General features: G+C 38.2%; 1 protein-coding gene across 2 annotated transcripts in view; it reads left to right on the top strand.

Moving 5' to 3' along the window:
• Window positions 1–19,666, top strand: part of tncb (tenascin Cb) — a 34,619-nt gene that overhangs the window by 12,954 nt on the left and 1,999 nt on the right. The window contains exons 5-21 of one of the 2 annotated variants that reach the window (XM_079814018.1): window positions 35–150; window positions 810–963; window positions 3,135–3,404; window positions 3,597–3,782; window positions 5,025–5,114; window positions 5,881–6,144; window positions 8,602–8,877; window positions 13,291–13,563; window positions 14,344–14,466; window positions 15,341–15,484; window positions 15,864–15,983; window positions 16,102–16,245; window positions 17,777–17,907; window positions 18,080–18,212; window positions 18,331–18,482; window positions 18,750–18,846; window positions 18,963–19,124. In XM_079814018.1, the coding sequence (XP_079670144.1) occupies window positions 35–150; window positions 810–963; window positions 3,135–3,404; window positions 3,597–3,782; window positions 5,025–5,114; window positions 5,881–6,144; window positions 8,602–8,877; window positions 13,291–13,563; window positions 14,344–14,466; window positions 15,341–15,484; window positions 15,864–15,983; window positions 16,102–16,245; window positions 17,777–17,907; window positions 18,080–18,212; window positions 18,331–18,482; window positions 18,750–18,846; window positions 18,963–19,124 (2,835 nt within the window). The remainder of the gene's footprint in view (window positions 1–34; window positions 151–809; window positions 964–3,134; window positions 3,405–3,596; window positions 3,783–5,024; window positions 5,115–5,880; window positions 6,145–8,601; window positions 8,878–13,290; window positions 13,564–14,343; window positions 14,467–15,340; window positions 15,485–15,863; window positions 15,984–16,101; window positions 16,246–17,776; window positions 17,908–18,079; window positions 18,213–18,330; window positions 18,483–18,749; window positions 18,847–18,962; window positions 19,125–19,666) is intronic. The other variant, XM_079814019.1, reaches the window with a different exon arrangement.

The raw sequence follows: 19,666 nt of genomic DNA on the forward strand, positions 1-19,666 counted from the left end.
TATATTCTGCTAAGATGCTCTATCTTACAATCAGATCTCCCTGAACCTGAGGGTCTGAAATTCAAATCGGTTAAAGAGACTACAGTAGAGGTTGAGTGGGACCCCTTGAACATTCCGTTTGATAGCTGGAACCTCATCTTCAGAAACACAGTGAGTGTCCTGGCATCATCCAAAAGGCTATGATCCAAAAGTGTATCATTGCCCTCATATTTTCTCCTGAAAGTTGTAATATAAAGGGACTGTTCTGTTTGCAAGTAATAGTTTAAAATGAGAAGCTCCAAAGTTGTCCAATAGAAAATAGCTGAGTGGTGCCACTAAGCAAAAAGCTACTGTCGAGAAGTCTGCGGTTTTGCAAGACAAAACCCTCTAAGAAGCTCCTGGCAACAGTATGTGTGACCATGTGCCACAGAACTGTTATTGTCTCTGTAATGCTTTTTTTCTTTCTCAAGGGCTTATGCAAACTCTAAAAAACAGCACCATTAGAACATGCAAACCTCCCCTACATCTCTCTTTCAAAACACAGCTAGGCAGTCTCATTCACACATCAAGTTTAGAGATGTCAATGCCAAAATAACCCTCACTGTGAAGTGAAACACTCATCCAAGTAGAATCAGCTAAAAGACCAAAGTGTTTACTCTCAGGACACCCTCTCATTACCCTGTAGCTCATAGGAGCTTGACTTTGTTTTCCTGAGGTTGCTTCTTTGATGATTTTTGATTTTTATTAACCAACAGAACCTTTGACCAGTGATCTGATTTGATATATTCACCAATTCAGTTCACCCCAAAAAATCTGTTTTTGAATGGCAGAAAGAAGAAGATGGAGAGATTTTGAACTCCCTCAACCCTCCTGAGAACACCTTTGAGCAGTCTGGTCTCGGACCTGGACAAGAGTATGAAGTTAAGCTTGAGGTCATAAAGAACAACACCCGCGGACCCCCAGCCAGCAAGAACGTTGTCACAAGTAAGCAGCTGTCGACAGTAATTAACAGGCGGCCATGACCAGTCTGCTCTTTTTTATTTTTATTTTCAAGAGACAGGATGTCTTACCTGAAATTAGAAAGAACAGTCAGCATTTTATTTTAATTGTCAGTTATTTGCAGTACAGGGTGTTGCTGAAAATTTTATTTTTATTTTTATTTTGATTAAGAGTAACAGGCAATATAAGTGCTAGTCCCTTAAAACCTTATTTTGCAAGTCATTAGTGCTTGCCATTTGCTATTTATGTGTATTACTACTACACCGGATCAACTAAAATATATACACTACCATTCTAAAGTTTGGGGTCAGTAAGATTTTTATTTGTTTGTTTTGAAAGAAATTCCATCTTTTATTCAGCAAGGAGGCATTAAATTGATCAAAAGTGACAGTTAAGATTTCTATTTCAAATAATTGCTGTTCTTTTCATCTTTCTATTCATCAAAAAATCTTGTATCACATTTTCCACAAAAACATGAAGCAGCACAACCATTTTTGACCAGACTTTTACATCTGTGATTTGGAACAGGCTTAAACAAATGAAGATACAGTATCATCTTTATACAATTTAAGGTCTTAGTAATAATATTGAAAATATATTTTTATTTGATAATTACTTTTGTGAAATATTTTGTCATCTTCCTATATCAGTATGAGACTAAAATATCATTCTAAATAATATTAACATTTTTGTATTGCACCACATTTCTTAGTACCACAGAAAGGGACATTACAAGCTTTTTCTTCCTCTTTGACTGTAGATGATTTGCTTTTAAATGATTGTAGGATAAGGGTTTACTCTCGAATGGTGTACTACATATTATCATTTTGACATTTCCCAAACATACGTTCACTTTTATCAATAGCTTCTTTTAGAAAACCCTACAGATTCTAGCCCTATTAGGAAAAGATGTGCCGTTATAACATTGGTCTCTTATGCTGTTAGTGCAAGTAACCAGAGTCTCCCTTCACAACAAGCTCATTTTGCTGTCTTACAAATGTCTAAAAAAATCTCCCAGCATGCCTCTAACGCTCCATCTACTCCATTTCTTCGACTTGTGCCACATAGGATTTGCATTAAAGGAGGACTAATTGCTCAAAGTGAGTTCTCTCCCTCACTCTCAGTGTGTGGGAGGCACCACTCAGCAACATGAGAGGCTGTCCTCCCGTGAGATAACCGGTGCATTGGAGCATCTCGCATGCACAAATCTGCTCTAAGCTGCATGCAGTTCCTCCATATTATCTTACATTCACATAAGTATCTGCTCTCAATGCACATGCTAATGTGACAAACTGATTTTGCCATGAAAATAAACACATAAATAGTTGTTTTACTTTCCTTTTTTTAGTCTTGGAGAAGGTGTACAGGTAAAATACCCATCTTATTGCCAGAATATAGATATGAATGCATCTGTATAATAGCAGGTTTATACAGATGGGTTTTGTGTCCAAACTGGGGTCCTGGGACCCTCTGGGGTTGTGGTTTTATTTTAGGGGAAAAAACCTAACATTTACCAAATATGTATTTTTACTTTCCTTAGGCATTTTTCTTTCACTATTTATTTCAACTATTTATTTTTGTAATATTTGCAGGTATTATTTACACTTCATTTACTATTTTAATAATTTATTTTGGTTTAAGCACAAGGAAAATGTGAAAAAAAACAATTACTTATTAGCAGCTGAGGCTCATATTACAATCAAACGGTACCGACGCGGTTTTCATATTCATAACTCCTGACACATATTAACAAATTACTGTCACTATAAGACTTTGAGAATAAAACAGAGGTAAAAACTGGAAGCTTGACTCTTAGATCTTTTAAATGATGTATAGATTGTCATGGTAATTACTTACATCTGACCGTCATTTGAGCTAATTTAAACAAATAAAGCTTAAGGGCGAATGCGTCCTCAATCCGGTTAAGAGGTTAAATGAATACTGACACAATTAATATTTTTCTTGCATAGTATAAATGGGTCTTTTTGAATAAAAATGTTTAACTGTCATTGTATTTTATGTGGACGATCATCATATTTGGATGTCCTTGATATCAAAAAGTGTATAGCAGCTGTTTTGGATCATCTGTTTGCATAAATGTTCCCATTCTGTAGCTTTTTTTCCGAGCTGTCACACACATCTCCTCTCATCCGCAGTGATTGATGCTCCCAGCCAGGTGGATGTGCGTGATGTGACGGACACTACAGCCCTCATCACCTGGTTTCAGCCTGTCGCTCAGGTGGATGGGATCTCTGTGTCCTATGGCCCAAATACAGATTCCTCAGACAGGAAAAAAATCGATCTTTCCTCCATGGAAACCCAGTATCATCTGGTTGAGCTGTATCCGGACACTGAGTATGAGGTCTCTCTCATGGCTCGCAGGGGAGAGATGACCAGCTTTCCCGTCTATGACACCTTCACCACAGGTATGAACTCTTCAACGACTAGAAATCCTTTCAGAACATCATAAAGTGAAAATTCAGTCTGCTTTAGCAAGTCCTCTGATAACTGTGGTGTACTTAGACCTGCATTGAAGCAATTTTGTTCATCATGCCCTGGAGCATAACCGTACGTTTACAAGAAACATTTTCTTTCATCCACATGTTGACATATTTCAGACCTGGATGCCCCAAAGCACCTCAAGGCAGTTGAGCAGACAGATGAGAGTATAACTCTGGAGTGGAAAAACAGCAGAGCCAACGTCCTCAATTACCGTGTTAAATACGGTCCACTTTCTGGAGGGGAGCACGGAGAACTGGTCTTCCCCAGCGGCCCACAAGACACCACTCAGGCTAAAATCACTGGTGAGAGGCCAGTTTGAATTACACAATAATTCCTCTCTAGAGATTACAAACCACATCAATTACAAACAGATCATAGAGATTAAAAACTATGTGTGAAAACAAAAAGAGGGGAAAAAATGAGGCTCGGCTACAGTGTGCAGTGGGTTTCAGGAAACCCATTTTATTTTATTACTTGAAAACTACCCATCCGCATATCCTCCTGATATTAGAAATTTAGTTCTCAGGTGTTGAAGTGCTGGAAGTTATATTTTCGAAAAGCATTATTTAAAAAAGGATTTAAAACAATTGGAAAGCTGTCGTAGGTCTGAATAGAAATAGGCTAATTTCAAGTTTTCCTAAATTGTAAGTTTTTTTTTAATTGCATAACTTATACTATTCACTACTTATTTCCAAATGAGCGCCTTTGTTTTAGTGGCCTAAAATGTTTACACGACTAAAGTGGAATGAGATGCTACCCTTTTTGTTGATAATGCCTTATTCATGTCTTAAATGAAGTAACACTGGTGCTTCAATGTGAAAATCCCAGTCAAAAAGGGAAAGTGGAGGCTTTCTTCGTCGCAGCAGCGTTTCTATTATACACTTGTGCTTTGAGGCAATCTCCTGTGCTAATTCTTATTCTCTACAACCATGTGTTACCGCAAGCAGGGATTATCATGGCTGGGAGAAAAAAAATATATTCAAAATGGATAATAGATTCTTTGTCTGGTTTGCTCCTTTGTCCTTGGGAGGCCTGTTCCCTGTAAATAAGGCGGACGATCTGTTTGGCTAATAACGCAGAGCCTCTCTCTCTCTCACACATACACACAACTCACTAGTTGTCTCTTTCACACAGTTATTATCTGTAATTGCTGTCACGCCTGTGATTTTATTGATAATGAGCTTCCTCTGCATTAGGCGTAATTTCATGCTGGAGGACTCCTGCACAGTGACCTCTGCAGGAGCCAATACAGGCATTATGAGGGGTAAAGTGTGGGGTTTGGGCTAAGGGCTCTTATGAATGGGGGCTGTGGGGATCTGAGAATCTCTTGTATGATGGTAAATATTGTTTCTGGCATGTGTAGAAGCTCTTTGATGCGGTCACTGAAAGGCATTAGATTGATATGGCGCGCAGATGAAATTGAAACGCTAGTACGAAAACAATTGCCTACCATGGAGGTTCCAAAAACAACCAATGTGAGAGATTAATGGTTTTGTTTTGTCTAATGATTTGAGATAAAGTATTTTTGTTGGGTTTTCTCTTAGGCCTTAGGCCCGGGACCGAGTATGGAATGGGTGTGACATCCATTAAGGAAGAGCGTGAGAGTTTGCCTGCAACGACCAATGCTGTGACTGGTAAGACTTAACAGAATAGTGATTAGCTCACATGTTTTTTATGTACATTTATAACTTTCTTCAATGTGCTTGCCTTTCCCCCTTTCTTCTCTTATAATACGCAACAGCATGAGTGAAACTGAGTTTATTACTGTCATAATAAAGCTCAGTTGTAGGATAAATCATTCTGAAAGGTATAGCTCAGGAAAAACTCTTGTGTCAAAAGTAAAAGGAGGACTGGGGCTGTCAAGTACAAAAATGAAAAACACCATATCAAAGTGCTCATGTATCATAAAAATTGTCCTTAACCAAACTGATCAATAATGTAACTTGTGATTAATTAAAAATGTATCTTTTTGGTTTGTTCATGCCAGATTTGTGAATGATTCATTGTTGTGAGTTGAATCTTTTTAATGAATCATTCGATCCAGTTCAAGTTCACAAAACAGGTTTGAATGAATTCAACTCATTGACTCACTGATCTGGTTGCAATGGTTAACAGCCCACTGGATTATCAAAAGTATTGTTTAGCTTCAGAAGATTGTGAATATAGTGTAATGTCGTTTTATGGTGCTTTTGCATTCTTCTTGAAGCTTAAAAGCTTTAATTCATATTCATTGTAATTGCATGTAAATAAGCAACCGGTTTCTTTAATTCAGTTTATTCTCCTATTTTATTCAATGGAAGAAACTTGTACAGGTTTGGGACAAAATGAGGGTGAGTAAATGATGACAGAATTGCCATTTTTATGAACTAATCCTTTAATGTAATGTCACTGTCCTCTTAGATCTTGATGCTCCCAAAGACCTTCAAGTAAGTGAAACCACAGAGACCACACTGACACTTGTTTGGAGGAGGCCGGTCGCCAAAATCGACACCTATGAGCTAGTGTTTGCATCTGCGGATGGCGAGAGAACTGAATTGGAGGTACCTGGTGCTGCCAATACCTACATTCTGAGTGATCTGAACCCTGGCATGCTGTACACCATCAGCCTGACTGCCAAGAGAGGAAGAAAGATGAGTGCGCCAGCCACCCTGTCAGCATCCACAGGTTAGTATGCATCATTACATTTATATTTAGAATGCATCTTCACATCCCATTTCTTTTGCTTCTAGAGTGACAAAAGCAATATTGGTTTGGATCATGAAATCAGCTTTCAAAAAATATGATTTAAATAAAATTTTCTCACATAAACATTTATTCAGCAGGCCACTGAGGATCTGAAGGCAGCTCTGGAATTTATTATCTTCACTATTTTCCCCCATAAGTATCAATATTTCTTTTGGAGTTTGAAGATACTGAAGTCCTTGTTCTGTGAATTTGAATTAAACATTTTGTAGCTCCTTATCTTGAGAAGACTTCTATAAAAATCTCCACATTTTCACATTGTCAGTGTGCCACCATGCACTGGAAATTGAAGCCTAATATCCCTATTTTCTGCCCTCATTTATGGCATGTGGGTTTATTTTATAAAGAAAAACCAATGAAAGCCAAAATCACTGTGGTCAGGACGCCACTTACTTAACTATCAGAATATTGTTACCAAAATGTTCTTGCTTGTATAACATAGCAATCATTAACTAAAACCAAGGAGCTACAAAATATAACCTCAGTTGTTTGCTTTGGTCGCCAAGGCAAGACAACAGATATAGTGTTCCTCAAGATCCCAAATACACACACACACAAACTCTCACACACGCACAGAAAGCTCATTCATGTGATAATCGTCAGAGTGAGCCCACTCCCCTTTTGGATTTGTGTGATTTGACCACAATGAACTGTGGGGTGGACTGATAAATAGGACACATGCTGAGCCGCCTGTTAAAATGTTGTCTCTGAAATCACCAGCACTATAATCCCAATGCATTTATTTCAGCAGCCATTATCGGCCTTAGACACGGCACACAAACATGGGCATACACTTCCCTCAGACCCAAAGGATTTGGGAAGGTGGGGGGCAGGGAGATCTCTGGATCGGGCTTTCTTCTCTTCACTAAATGTTTCTCCGGCATTATTAGAAGAGTTTCAGCTTGTAACATGGAAATGTGGAAATCTGATGACTGAGATCTCAAAGGACACACACCAGGACATAACCAGGATAAAAAGGAGATACCAAACAGTCATATGCATGCGTGCACAAAGTTATGCTATGTTGTGCTAAGGTGCGATCACATTAGCGAATTTTCAGCGAAATTTAAAAAAACGTGTAGTGATGTATGAAGAATCTCATACAGAAGTCACTTTCATAATACTTTCATAATCTGAATTGGAAAATCTTTCACCCTCATATGAAGTACCTAATTGTATGGATTCCTATTGAAATTACTGGATTTCGCTTTGTGACCATGGCAAATGTGATCGCAACTTTATGGTGTAAAGAGCCAAAGAGTGTCTATAGAGCCAAAAAGGGTTGCGCATGCCTCAAACAATGGCTTTATCCAAATGCCCTTGAGGTGTTTGTGGCCTGAGGATCTCACCGCAATAAAGCCATTCTTTTATTCTACCTCCTTCCATTCCCATCTGCATGCAGTGAGGGCCACTCCTCAGACTTGCATGGGTCGCTTTTGGTGGAAAGAACTCTATTGAACAAGTGTGCAAAATGAAACAATTTGACCAAATTTCACTTCCCATGAATGGTGTGAGATGATCAATGAGCTGTTTTGCTGTTTGACAGCTTTGTATTGTTTCATTTCCAGGTTTCAAAAGCGACAAGCGGCCCTAATGGCTGGGAAGGTCATTCACTTCATTCCCATTGTCACCCTATTTGCACGCCACGTTTCTGCCCTCTTGAATGTGCGTAGACAGGATAATGGTTTGCCCACCGTGCATCTCCTTGCTATCTGCCCCCACTTTGCCTGTGAATGCTGACAATGCACAATGATGTTCAATTATAGGTTGCACTGCGCCGTGCTGCATGGCTGCTTCCCATGTTTGAAGTGTTCAGCGTACCTCTGCTCAGGCAGGCTAGGCAGGACCTTCAAAAATTAATGGCTTTTCTCAGGGCCATTAATACCAAAGCTGTCTCAGCAAGCTGGTGCTTGGATGTTAATAGGTTGTAAGAGAAATGACTGCAAATTTGTTTGTTTGTCATTACAACTTTCTGAAAGTTATTATTGTGCGGGTGCTTTTTTTTCACTGCATTGACAGATGTTCCTGTTCTGTTTGGAACAGATGGAGATGAATTTGTTAGAAGTAACAAATTAAGTGGTTTATTGTTGCTCGACATAACGTTGATTTTCCCCTTCTAATTCTTAAAATGCTTTGCATTGTTTTGAATAATGTGAAACATGGCGCACTTATTGACATGCCGTCTTTTTAAGCTTTCAGGACTTTTTGTTTTCACTTCAATACATTTGACTCCAAGCAACAAAAACAACCATCATCTTAAAGAGAGAATGCCTTAAGAAATCGTTCAAATCTCTTCAGTCACCATTACCCATGATGCTCTTCACTTAAATGTATATTTTCCTGCCAAAATAATTATCTTCTGATCTGTTTGTCATCCAGATGAGGAGAAACCTCAGGTGGGAAACATCACGATCTCTGATGTGTCCTGGGACAGCTTCAGTGTGTCCTGGGAGCTGGACAGAGGAGATGTTGATGGCTTTCTGATTGAAGTGTCTGACCCAGATGGCTTATCTGATGGCCAGAACCACACACTATCCAGCCAGGAGTTCAGCCAGGCTGTCACTGACCTCTCCCCTAGCACTTTCTACAGGGTCACACTGTATGGGCTGTACAAGGGAGATCTCTTAGATCCTGTCTTTGCTGAAGCCATCACAGGTATCATTACTTGCCAAGTCTTGGACCAGCTTGGTTATCTTTTAGCATATTTTCTTTTCCTGTCAGCTTTGGATCAAATGCTGTGCCTCAAGCAGCAATACAGACTAACCTCTTATCTCTTTTAATGTGCAATTCTTTATCACATCACATGTTGAATTGATACTAACATGTTGTTTTTGACCAGCATTTTGAAGCCTTCTTACACTGCATTCACACGGGGCGTCGACGTTAACACTTGGCTGAAGCTTCGTACTGATACGACCGTCATAGTGACAACAGCCAATCACACATTTGCTCTGGGGTTGCATGAACACAATTGGCTAGCGTCTGATCTAGGGTATTTGCATAGGGCGATCTGATTGGATGACGCATGCGTTGGCGCTTGAAAAGTTGAGAAATCTTCAACTTCTGCCGCTTGCAACGCGAGTGAAGCAACGCGATGGAACCCACAATTCAGTTGGGCAACGCATGACATCACCCATTCAAAGTAAATGAGAAGTGTTAACGCCAACGCCCCGTGTGAATGCAGCGTTTGTGTTTTCATCTCTCCATCTTTCATCTAGTACTTAAACCATTCCAACAAGTATTTGTTTTAATTTTCCACTATTAATATAGAAGGTTAAGTAAATATTTGGCCACTGTCATCTAAATATCATAAATATAATGCAGCCTCATCAAATATGACTAATTCCAAAAGAAATCCCAATTTGAAAATACCTATATCCCTATTACACTACTGTTCAAAAGTTTGGAGTCAGTAAGTTTTTTTTTAATTAATTTGAATTAATTTAAATGTTTTTATTTTAAATAATTGCTGTTCTTTTGAACTTTCTAGTCATCAAGGAATCCTGAAAAAAATATATATTACTGTTTCCAGAAAAATATTAAGCAGCACAACTGTTTTTAATATTGATAATAATAAGAAATGTTTCTTGAGTACCAAATCAGTATATTAGAATGATTTCTGAAGGATCATGTGACACTGAAGAATGGAGTAATAATGCTGAAAAATCAGCTTTACCTTCACAATAATTAATTGCATTTCAAAATAGATTAAAATACAAAACAGAATAAAAATAAAATATTATATAAAATAGAAATTATATTTCAATAATTAAAAGGATAGTTCACCCAAAAATGAAAATTATCCCATAATTTACTCACCCTCAAGCCATCCTATATAATTTTCCTTTTTTATCCTTCTTTTTCGTAACATGTTAAATATGGATATTTTTCTTACAAAACCCTATTGATTTACTTCAGAAGGCCTTTATTAACCCTTGTGTGGATTACTTTTATAATGGATGGATACATTTTTTTGGGCTTCAAATTTTGGGCTGCCATTCACCATTATAAAGAAGAGCCAGGACTTAATATAACTCTGATTGTTTTCGTCTGAAAGAAGAATGTCATATACACCTAGGATGGCTTGAGGGTGAGTAAATCATGGGCTAATTTTCATTTTTGGGCAAACTATCCCTTTAATACAGCCATAGTGGAGATGTCTTTCAAAAACCTAAAAACATAAAAAATCGTACTGACCCCAAACTTTAGAATGGTAACGTAATGCAGCTGTAACCCATCTGGTTCTACTTGCACTGCAAAGAGCGAGATTCGAACCAGCGTCTCCGGCATGGGAGGCAGGTGCGCTAACAAGGACATTAAATACGCAGTCTCTAGCGGCAGTTGCTAGTACGCCTCTTGAGGCCAGGGGAGTGAGGTTTACTTGCACAGCTCTTACTAGCTGGCCCTCTGTTACACAGCATCATCCATGACTGACTCCAGAATAAATCCCAACATCCGAATATGTCTACTTCCCCATGTAGTATGCAAAAAGCAATGCATCAAACGTAATATGTCAGAATAAACAGTATGATCTATAATGTCGTAAGTCACATGACAATACCAACATGGCTGATGGTAGTTTTCTGGATTTTATACATTCTACACACGTGTACTTGTAGAATATACTTTACTATTGGCCATTCCTAAATGCAGTACATACTCTGACAGTACGTGATTTCAGATTTGCAAAGTGCTACAAAAATGTTAAGTCTTTTAAGTCAACTGCAGATTCTGTGAAATGTCGACACTCTTCCCGTCTGCTGAATTGTGTTGAAGTATGCTGACATTCAGAGCACACCTGCACAGCATCACAATGCTACCCCACACGTTCACCTCTGCATAATCACCAGCACAGCCTGCAGGTGCAGTAAATGCCCTCTGCCTGTCTTCACTGGTACATTTGTGTTTAACGGGCAAAACAAAGTTAGGCTATTGATGGCTTTTTCATTCTAATTGACTGTGTCGGCATTCAATTCACATTTTTAGTGAGTCTATTGAAATCAGTTGGTTAGTGGCATTTTTAGTCTACCAGAAAACCAGACAAGTTGTATTGTAACAAACATACATTTATTAGGCGCATACCAGAGTTTTGCCCCCCTCTCAGAGAGTCAGCGAATAGAGCGGGTGACTAGGCTGGGGTGTACTGCCATGGAAGTGATCCTGAGGAGTTTTTGTCGCTTCTTGTGAAGGATCTTTTCAGTATGCACGCCCAGTTTTCTGACCCTGCACTACTTCTCATTCTTATGCCTCACTTTCACACATTTTCTTGGCGTTTATCAGCCAGTGGCTGCAGGGGCCACAGTTGTAGCAGTCTCTCAAGTCTGCATGCAAATAGGCAGAGGAGAAGGGGAACTGATTGGATTTCTGTTAACCTCCTCTCTATTCATGTCACATGACCCATGCACTCTTGCCTCTCTCTGTCCTGAGTAAGACAAGCTTTTAAAATCATTTACAGAAAGTTTTCACTTTATAGTTGGCATGCTTATCCCTGCTGTAGCATTTAGCTGTGTCAACACAGATATCCCCCTCAGAGGTTTTAGCTGCCTGCTGTAGAATGACTGCCTCCAGACCTTGTTTCTGTAGGTTAGCTGGCGCCTTTTCCACCTCCACAAACAGATGCCTCTTTGTCAAACCAGAGAGACTTAGAAGCCAGTCAGATGAAAGTGATCCTTGGAGAGCACATGTTAGTACTCTTGAAATGCCTCAAACACTGCTGACACTCTTAAACAAGTGAACAGTGCTAATGAAGAGGGACAGCTCCACGGGATTTGTCCTCGCTGGTTTTCATTTCCAACACTTTTCCACATTCAACAAATGTCTTTTCTGTTTCACATCATCCAGAGCTTCAGAGGAAGAAGAGGTTCAGTCCGGTCAAGGGTCTTTTTTTTTTCTCTTGAAAGTTTAGTTTAGGACAACAAGGCTCTATTAAAGCGTTGTTGGTTTGGATCAATACTACATTGTTTTTTACCATTCCATTTCTGTAATTTGTAACATATATCTGGAGGAGACAGTGAGCAGATTAATATCATAAATCTTGGTTAATCTAAATGTAAACTATGTATTTATTCCTTTTAAAATTTGAATTTTAATGTTTGCAGATGCTTGTTTTCCCCCCCATCTGCATTTGTAAATAAATTACATTAAGAGTCTGGCTGCTGGATTGTTGGACGTCTTTGGTTCTGACTTTTCTCATCAGCCTATAAAAATTCAAAAAGTTACAATGTCAAATTAAGGACAGACTTAACTGCATTAACATATTTAATTAGGTCAAGTTATTATAACAAATTAACATGCTACTCCTCCTCCTTCAGATGAGAGATAAATCTTAATCAACTGAATTTATGGGGCTATAATTTACTTCTAAAGTAAAGGCAATACATATGTGTAAGGCAGTAACTGGTTCTTGGTACAAGACAAAGAGCAAACCACAGCATATTAAAAATGGACCATATTTTGGCACAGACAAGGCAATTGTTGAAAATACAATACATTGCTTATGTGGTCAAGGCTTTAGTTTTTTTTTTTGTTGTTTTACATATCCTTGTATACCACAAAATTGCTTCTCTAGTGATGTCCCTCTCATAATTCATATGTCAGTGGCCTTTTTGCAAGTTCAGCTAAAAACGAGATGAAAAATGCATTTCGAGGATGAACCCTTCTGTCAATATGATTATTATGGATATGTCATTGTCCTGGAACAGCTCTGTCTTGAACTCTGCATGACTGCTATTATATGACGATACAATTATGATGGTGGAACCTAATATAATGGTGGAAAATTCATCAATGTCAATTTTTTTTCCTACTAACCAACAGATCTCATTCCATATTCTAATCCAAATATGTAAATTAAATTTACTGGCTCACTGATTTCAGCATCACCTGCCATCGATAGGAACAACTGATAAATGACTAAACAATTGGTTATTTTCATGCATGTGTAACATTATCTCTGAATTGTGTCTAACAAACACCACAAAGACGGAAAAGGGGTTTTGCGACCCACATTTGCACTTCTTGGTCATTTAACATCTTGTGAAAGAACAACTTTATTATTTTGTCAACCAGAAGCTGAACCTGAAGTGGAGCATCTTTTGGTCTCGGACATCACACCGCACAGCTTTAAACTGACATGGACAGCACCGGAGGGCGTCTTTGATACATTCACCCTCAATGTCGTCGATTCTAATGGACTGGGCCAACCTCACCAGATTAGTGTATCCGGAGACAAACGAACAGAAGCAGTGACAGGTCTCAATGAAGATACAGAGTATGAAATCGAGCTCTTTGGGAGCATTTTGGGACGGAAATTCCAGCCCATTTTGGCTGTAGCTCGAACAGGTATTGGATTTTTAAGAGATGCTGGTGGAGGAACCACTAACTCTTTTTCTTTCTTTTCTTCTGTTCTGTCAACTAGTAGATTGGAAACTTGCAAACACAGCGATTTTTTTTAAGTCTTTTTCATTTATCCCATATTTAACAAAATCACATTTTTTTAAATGTGTACTCATTATTTCCTTTATTATTGTGTCTACAGATTAGCTCAAGTGACTTTCATTAACAACACCGGTTCATCCAAGTCTTCTCTCATTCACCAGTCTTATTTTCTCTGTCTCTGTTTGCTGTGATTGAGTGTTTTATTTACAGAGCAAGACCAACTATTTTGTGTATTTTTCCTTGTTGCATGCCTGTCTCTGGCAATCTTCCTTTATACTAGCAAGCTTCATTTTCCACTTGTGTCTGATGTTGGCATGTCACACTATTGTGTCTCTGTACTGGGGGCAAGTTAATCTTGCATCTGTCACGCGAGATTCTGAGGTCTAACGCTGAGAAATAGCTTTAAGGCCAGGTCCTTTGTCTGTGTGTCCTTTATCTGTTGCCGCACAGTTGGTAGTCCTCACGTACTGAATGTTTACTTTCATGTATCTATTTGTTCAGCAGGATAAATGGGGTAGTTCAAGAAGTTTCTTCACAACCACTGTATTTTTTTTCTCTTACGGTCTGAGTTTACTTGTTCTGGGAAATGGTTTTGTTTTTAACACCTATTTGTAAAATGCTAGACCACACATTTTTTTTAACAGTTCATTCTTGTTGTGCTTCTTATGCGTCATTTCTACCCAGGTCTAGGTACACCCAAGGGGATACGCTTTTCTGATGTGACTGATACATCGGCTACTGTTCACTGGACTATGCCCCGTACCAGTGTAGACAGCTACCAGGTCACCTATGTACCCATTCAGGGTGGTAAGTAACATGTGGTCATTATGGTTTCAGTACTGTTACTTTATAATTATATGCATTACCATTCAAAAGTTTGGATCAAAAATATTATTACAATTTAAAATAATAATTAGTTGATATTATTTTTTAAAATGTCATTTATTTCCATGAAGGCAAAGCTGGATTTTCAGCAGCCATTACTCCAGTCTTCAGTGTCACATGATCATTCAGAAATCATGCTAATATGCTGATTGTTGAAAACAATTAGTGGAAACTGAATAGAAAAGCTGAATAGAAAGTTCAAAAGAACAGCATTTATATGAAATAGAAATATTTGTGACACTATAAATGTGCCCTTACTGAATAAAATTAAGTTCTTTAAAATAAAACGTACTGACCCCAAACTTTTGAACATGTGCTTTTCTATGCTATGTATAGCACATTTGAAGCTTTTGGTCTGGGTACAAAAGAAAGGATTCTTTGAAAAGTGAGGTTTTCTATGCTTTTGGATGGCTGCCTGTTGGCGAATCATATTATTATTTGTACTTCTTCAGTTTAAGATTTGTCGTAAATCATGTCTTGCGTAATATATTGCATAAGTCGAGGAGGAAATTCTCTTAGACTGCCTTCTTGGCACAATAAATCGATTGAATTCAAGAGATGTTCCCCTAAAGTCCCATATTGTCCTTTTAGCCTCTCTGTGATCTGTGCAGGTTTTTAGATCAGGCCATCTTCAGTTATGTGAATCTATCAGTGCACATCATCAATCAAGCCAAAATGTTTTATCCATCAGCAGAATATTCTTGCAGATCACCACGCCAATCAGTCACAGACAATGCTGCCCTCCAGTGACAAAAGCTATTTCTAGTTTATTCCAGTGTTCTGTCTCCCCCTGCAGGCAGCCCTATGACACTGAGAGTAGATGGAGGTGAGTCTCAAGCCATGCTGCCTAATCTGACCCCTGGAGTGACCTACCAGGTCACTGTCATTGCTGTGAAGGGCTTGCAGGAGAGTGAACCAGGATCTGACAGGGTCACAACAGGTACGTCTCCCTCTAATATTATGATAATCTCATGAGTTGCATCTTCTTATAGTTTATGGAACAAGAAAGCTCTCACCAAAAGTAGTAAAAAAAAAATAAGCATATAATGCAATTATGAATAATTATAATCTAATTTAATTGATTATACATTTTATTGATTATAGCATTATATTATAAAATGTATTAATAATAGATTAAATAATTTAGTCAGCATTCACAGCTAGATTATACTGGTTTGTAGTCAACCTCTCCTTAGCCTATACAGTAAGCCTATTATTTGTAAGTGTTTTGCTTTTCTGTCTAACAGAAGCCTAGTAATCGAGTCCAAATTGTGAGTTTTGCTTCTCTCATGTCTCTGTGTGTATCTGTTGGCCCTCAGCCCTGGATAAGCCACGCGGTCTGACAGCAGTCAACATCACCGACACTGAAGCCCTGCTGCTGTGGCAGCCGTCCATCGCTACTGTGGACGGATATGTCATCACTTACAGCGCAGACGGTGGTAACTCAACTCTGACTGTCTTTGTTCTATCATTATTCTTGAGGGAAGGCTGCTTCAGGCGCTACAGACTAAAACAATAGAGCAGTGAGTCTCAGTTGTGTATTTTGTTCTTTGTCAGTGGCTCCAGTGATGGAAAGGGTGTCTGGAAACACTGTGGAGTTTGAAATGAGCTCCCTCACACCCGCCACCTTATACACTGTTAAAATCTATGCAGTCCGAGAGGCAGCCAAGAGTGCTGCAACCACCACAGAGTTCACCACAGGTAAGGTGAACGCTTACTCAACTGTGCACACAAACACCACAAGACATCTGTATACTCATAGAACTTTTTTTTTATTGGTGTAAACCAACACAGCACAGCTTCTGACATATCTTCCAACTGGGCACTGTATACATGGTGACCACTCAAAAAATAACATCCCTTACAATCCCTTTCTTCAGGGGTTCTCAAGCTTTTTGTGGCCAGGGACCCCTTATAGGGTAAAAAAAAATTCCCATGGACTCCCTCATAATTATAACAGATTAAACCCAAAATCAATGTGTGTGGGAGTATTGAACCGGAAATGGTCCCCATCTGTAAATATGGACTTTTTAATAATACAGCAGCACCAGGTCAAACTGAAGTTGTTGACAAAAAAAAAAGAAAAAAAGTTGCACACATTTTAGTATTTCGTTAAAAAATATTAAATACCAGTAAATAAAATGAAATGTTTACAAACATTAGCCTATAACTATAACCTTTACAGTAGCCTATAAAATAAACATAAATTATAGTGGCATTCATTGTACAAGCCATTTAAATTAAGCTGAACAACTTGTTCTATTTTTGGTTGATTGCATTATTAGTTTGATGATGAATAGGTTGTGATGTCCAGTTAGCAACACTAGAACTGATATGTTGAGTTTGCACACGAGGCACTGGCACGATCACTTGAATTTTTTCCCTTATAGCAGCAGAAACAACGTATTTATGGTCACACAGAGAAGAGTAAGACATCATTCAAAGGTGTAAATGGTCTATTTTTGTGTACATTTAAAATAACAACAAAACGTTTTGCTTTTGTAAAATAAAGAGAGCAAACAGGATGCACTTTCTGCCGTCTCGGTCTCCATGAACTGGCAATGTCCAACAGCAAATATACAGTGCAGGCATCACAGAGGAATTTTTACATTTCTTTTCTTTTTTTTTCCCACCACATTTCCATGTAATTTCCATTACATTTTTGATTATTGTGTTTAATGGCATTATGTGGTGAAAAAGGCATTTGAAACATTTTTGGAATAAAAAGGCGACATTATCTTGCTAAGGCTAGCATTTTGAATAAATTAAATCATTTACATTAATATTTAAATATACTCATACAATTAAATCATATTTAACACCCTTTTCGCAGAATTAGCTTGATTGTAAATGATAAAATATATATTTCACCTTTCTCATATTTGGAAAAAGAGATTTTTCATGCAATAACCATTGAAATAGCTTTTTGTTTATTTCATTCATCAATGATAGTTTTATATGAAGTAATTAATATTTTTATGATGGAATTTGAAAGTGTGGGTTTGGCAAAAGAGTAAAACTAAATGAAAGTTTTAATAAATATCAACCCTTTAGATATAAGTGGCCAAAATGTAAGAAACATTGTCAGCATCAAGAGATCATGCCATATAATCTTAATACGACAATGCCTAGAACATAGTGGAGATGGGGCCTGGCCAATTATCAGTACACGCTCATTTGTATTGCATTAACCATGAATGCCAGACAAATAAGTAAATACCCTCTGTCACAGATGTTGATGCCCCTCAGAATCTGGCTGCCAGTAATATTCAAACAGAGACTGCCATGTTGACATGGAAGCCACCCAGAGCAGACATCAGCGGGTACATCCTCAGCTTTGAGTCCGCTGATGGCGTTGTCAAGGTGAGTTAGCCTCACAAATAAATAACTAAACATCAAACATGATGATTTGCAGCAGTTTATTTGGGCCTTAAAACTAAAGCGTGGTCATTTTTCCGGTCTACAGTGATTAATACATGCACTGTCCAATGCTGCTGTACTGATGTATGTTCCTGGTTTTCTTCTCTTGGCTCAGGAGGTTGTCCTAAGCCCCACAGCAACGTATTACAGCATGTCTCAGCTGACTTCCTCCACGGAATACACAGTCAAACTGCAGGCCATCGCAGGGCCAAAGAGAAGCAGAATCATCTCTACAGTCTTCACCACCAGTGAGCCAATACATTTATATTATTGTGTCAGTGCTGAAATGCAGCTTCACTACATGATAATGGACTCTGAATAACATAAGCTTGCCCTTTGTCAAACACTTTTCTTTCTTTATCTCAGTTGGAGTGCTGTACAAGCATCCTAAAGACTGCTCGCAGGCTCTGTTGAATGGAGACACAGCCTCAGGGTTGTACACTATTTACCTGCGTGGAGATGAGAGTCAGCCCCTGCAGGTCTACTGCGATATGACCACTGATGGAGGCGGCTGGATTGTGAGTAATTCTTCCTCAAATTACAAGCGGGATAGAAAGATTCACTGTTCTGATCCTATAGAGAAGGTTTTTAATGGGATAGTCCGTCAATTTCCTATAGTGCTCCATGCAAGAATGAAAGTCATGCAGGTTTTAGAATGACATGAGGGTGAATGAATTATCAAATTAGATTTTTTTTTCCTTTAAGTAAAGTCTCATCAAACAGAGAGCAAAAACATAGGCTCAGATAAACAAGAGTCGTTGTAATATTGTGGTACCTCCATGCAGGTGTTTGTGAGACGGCAGAGCGGTAAAGTAGAGTTTTTCAGAAACTGGAAGAACTACACTGCAGGCTTCGGTGACCTGAACGATGAATTCTGGCTGGGTATGTTTATATCTGTGCAGACATGGCAAATTGCTAAGTACAGAGGCCCAAAGGTGTTATGATATGGTGAAATTTTTAGCATATTGGATTACAAATTTCATTGCCTGTGTCTGCAGGTCTCTCTAACCTCCACAAGATCACCTCCTCTGGGCAGTATGAGCTGCGTGTGGACCTCAGAGATAAGGGAGAGTCTGCATATGCGCAATATGACAAGTTTTCAGTCTCTGAACCACGCAGTCGCTACAAAGTCCATGTTGGAGGATACAGTGGCACTGCGGGTAAAGTCTTTGACCTCTCTCTACTTCTATTTATATATTTTATAGAAATAGAAAAATTTCATCGAACATTTTATATTATATCTATTTATATAAAATGGTGTTTTTATTTATTTATATATATATTCATTTAAAATAATAAAATATTTATTTTTAATATTTTTGTCTAATATATTTCTTATAATATACTACCATTCAATAATATATATATACTCGTTTTCAACAAGGCTGCATTTATTTGATCAAAATAAAGTAAAAACAGTCATTTTAATAAATATTAATACAATCTCAAATGTTTTCTATTTTAATAACTTGATGTACTTCAAATGTAATTTATTCATGTGATGACAAGGCTGAATTTTCAGCAGCCATTACTCCAGTCTCCAGTGTCACATGATCAGTCAGAAATCATTCAGTATGCTTTTTTGGAGTGACATTTCAAATTATTATCAAATTTAAAAACAACATGAACAGCAGTGTTGTTTTTGAACAGTATTTGTCTGTGTGTGTGTGTGTGTGTGTGTGTGTGTGTGTGTGTGTGTGTG

Source organism: Gobio gobio (assembly GCF_949357685.1).
Source record: "Gobio gobio genome assembly, chromosome: 4".
Taxonomy (NCBI): Eukaryota; Metazoa; Chordata; class Actinopteri; order Cypriniformes; family Gobionidae; genus Gobio; species Gobio gobio.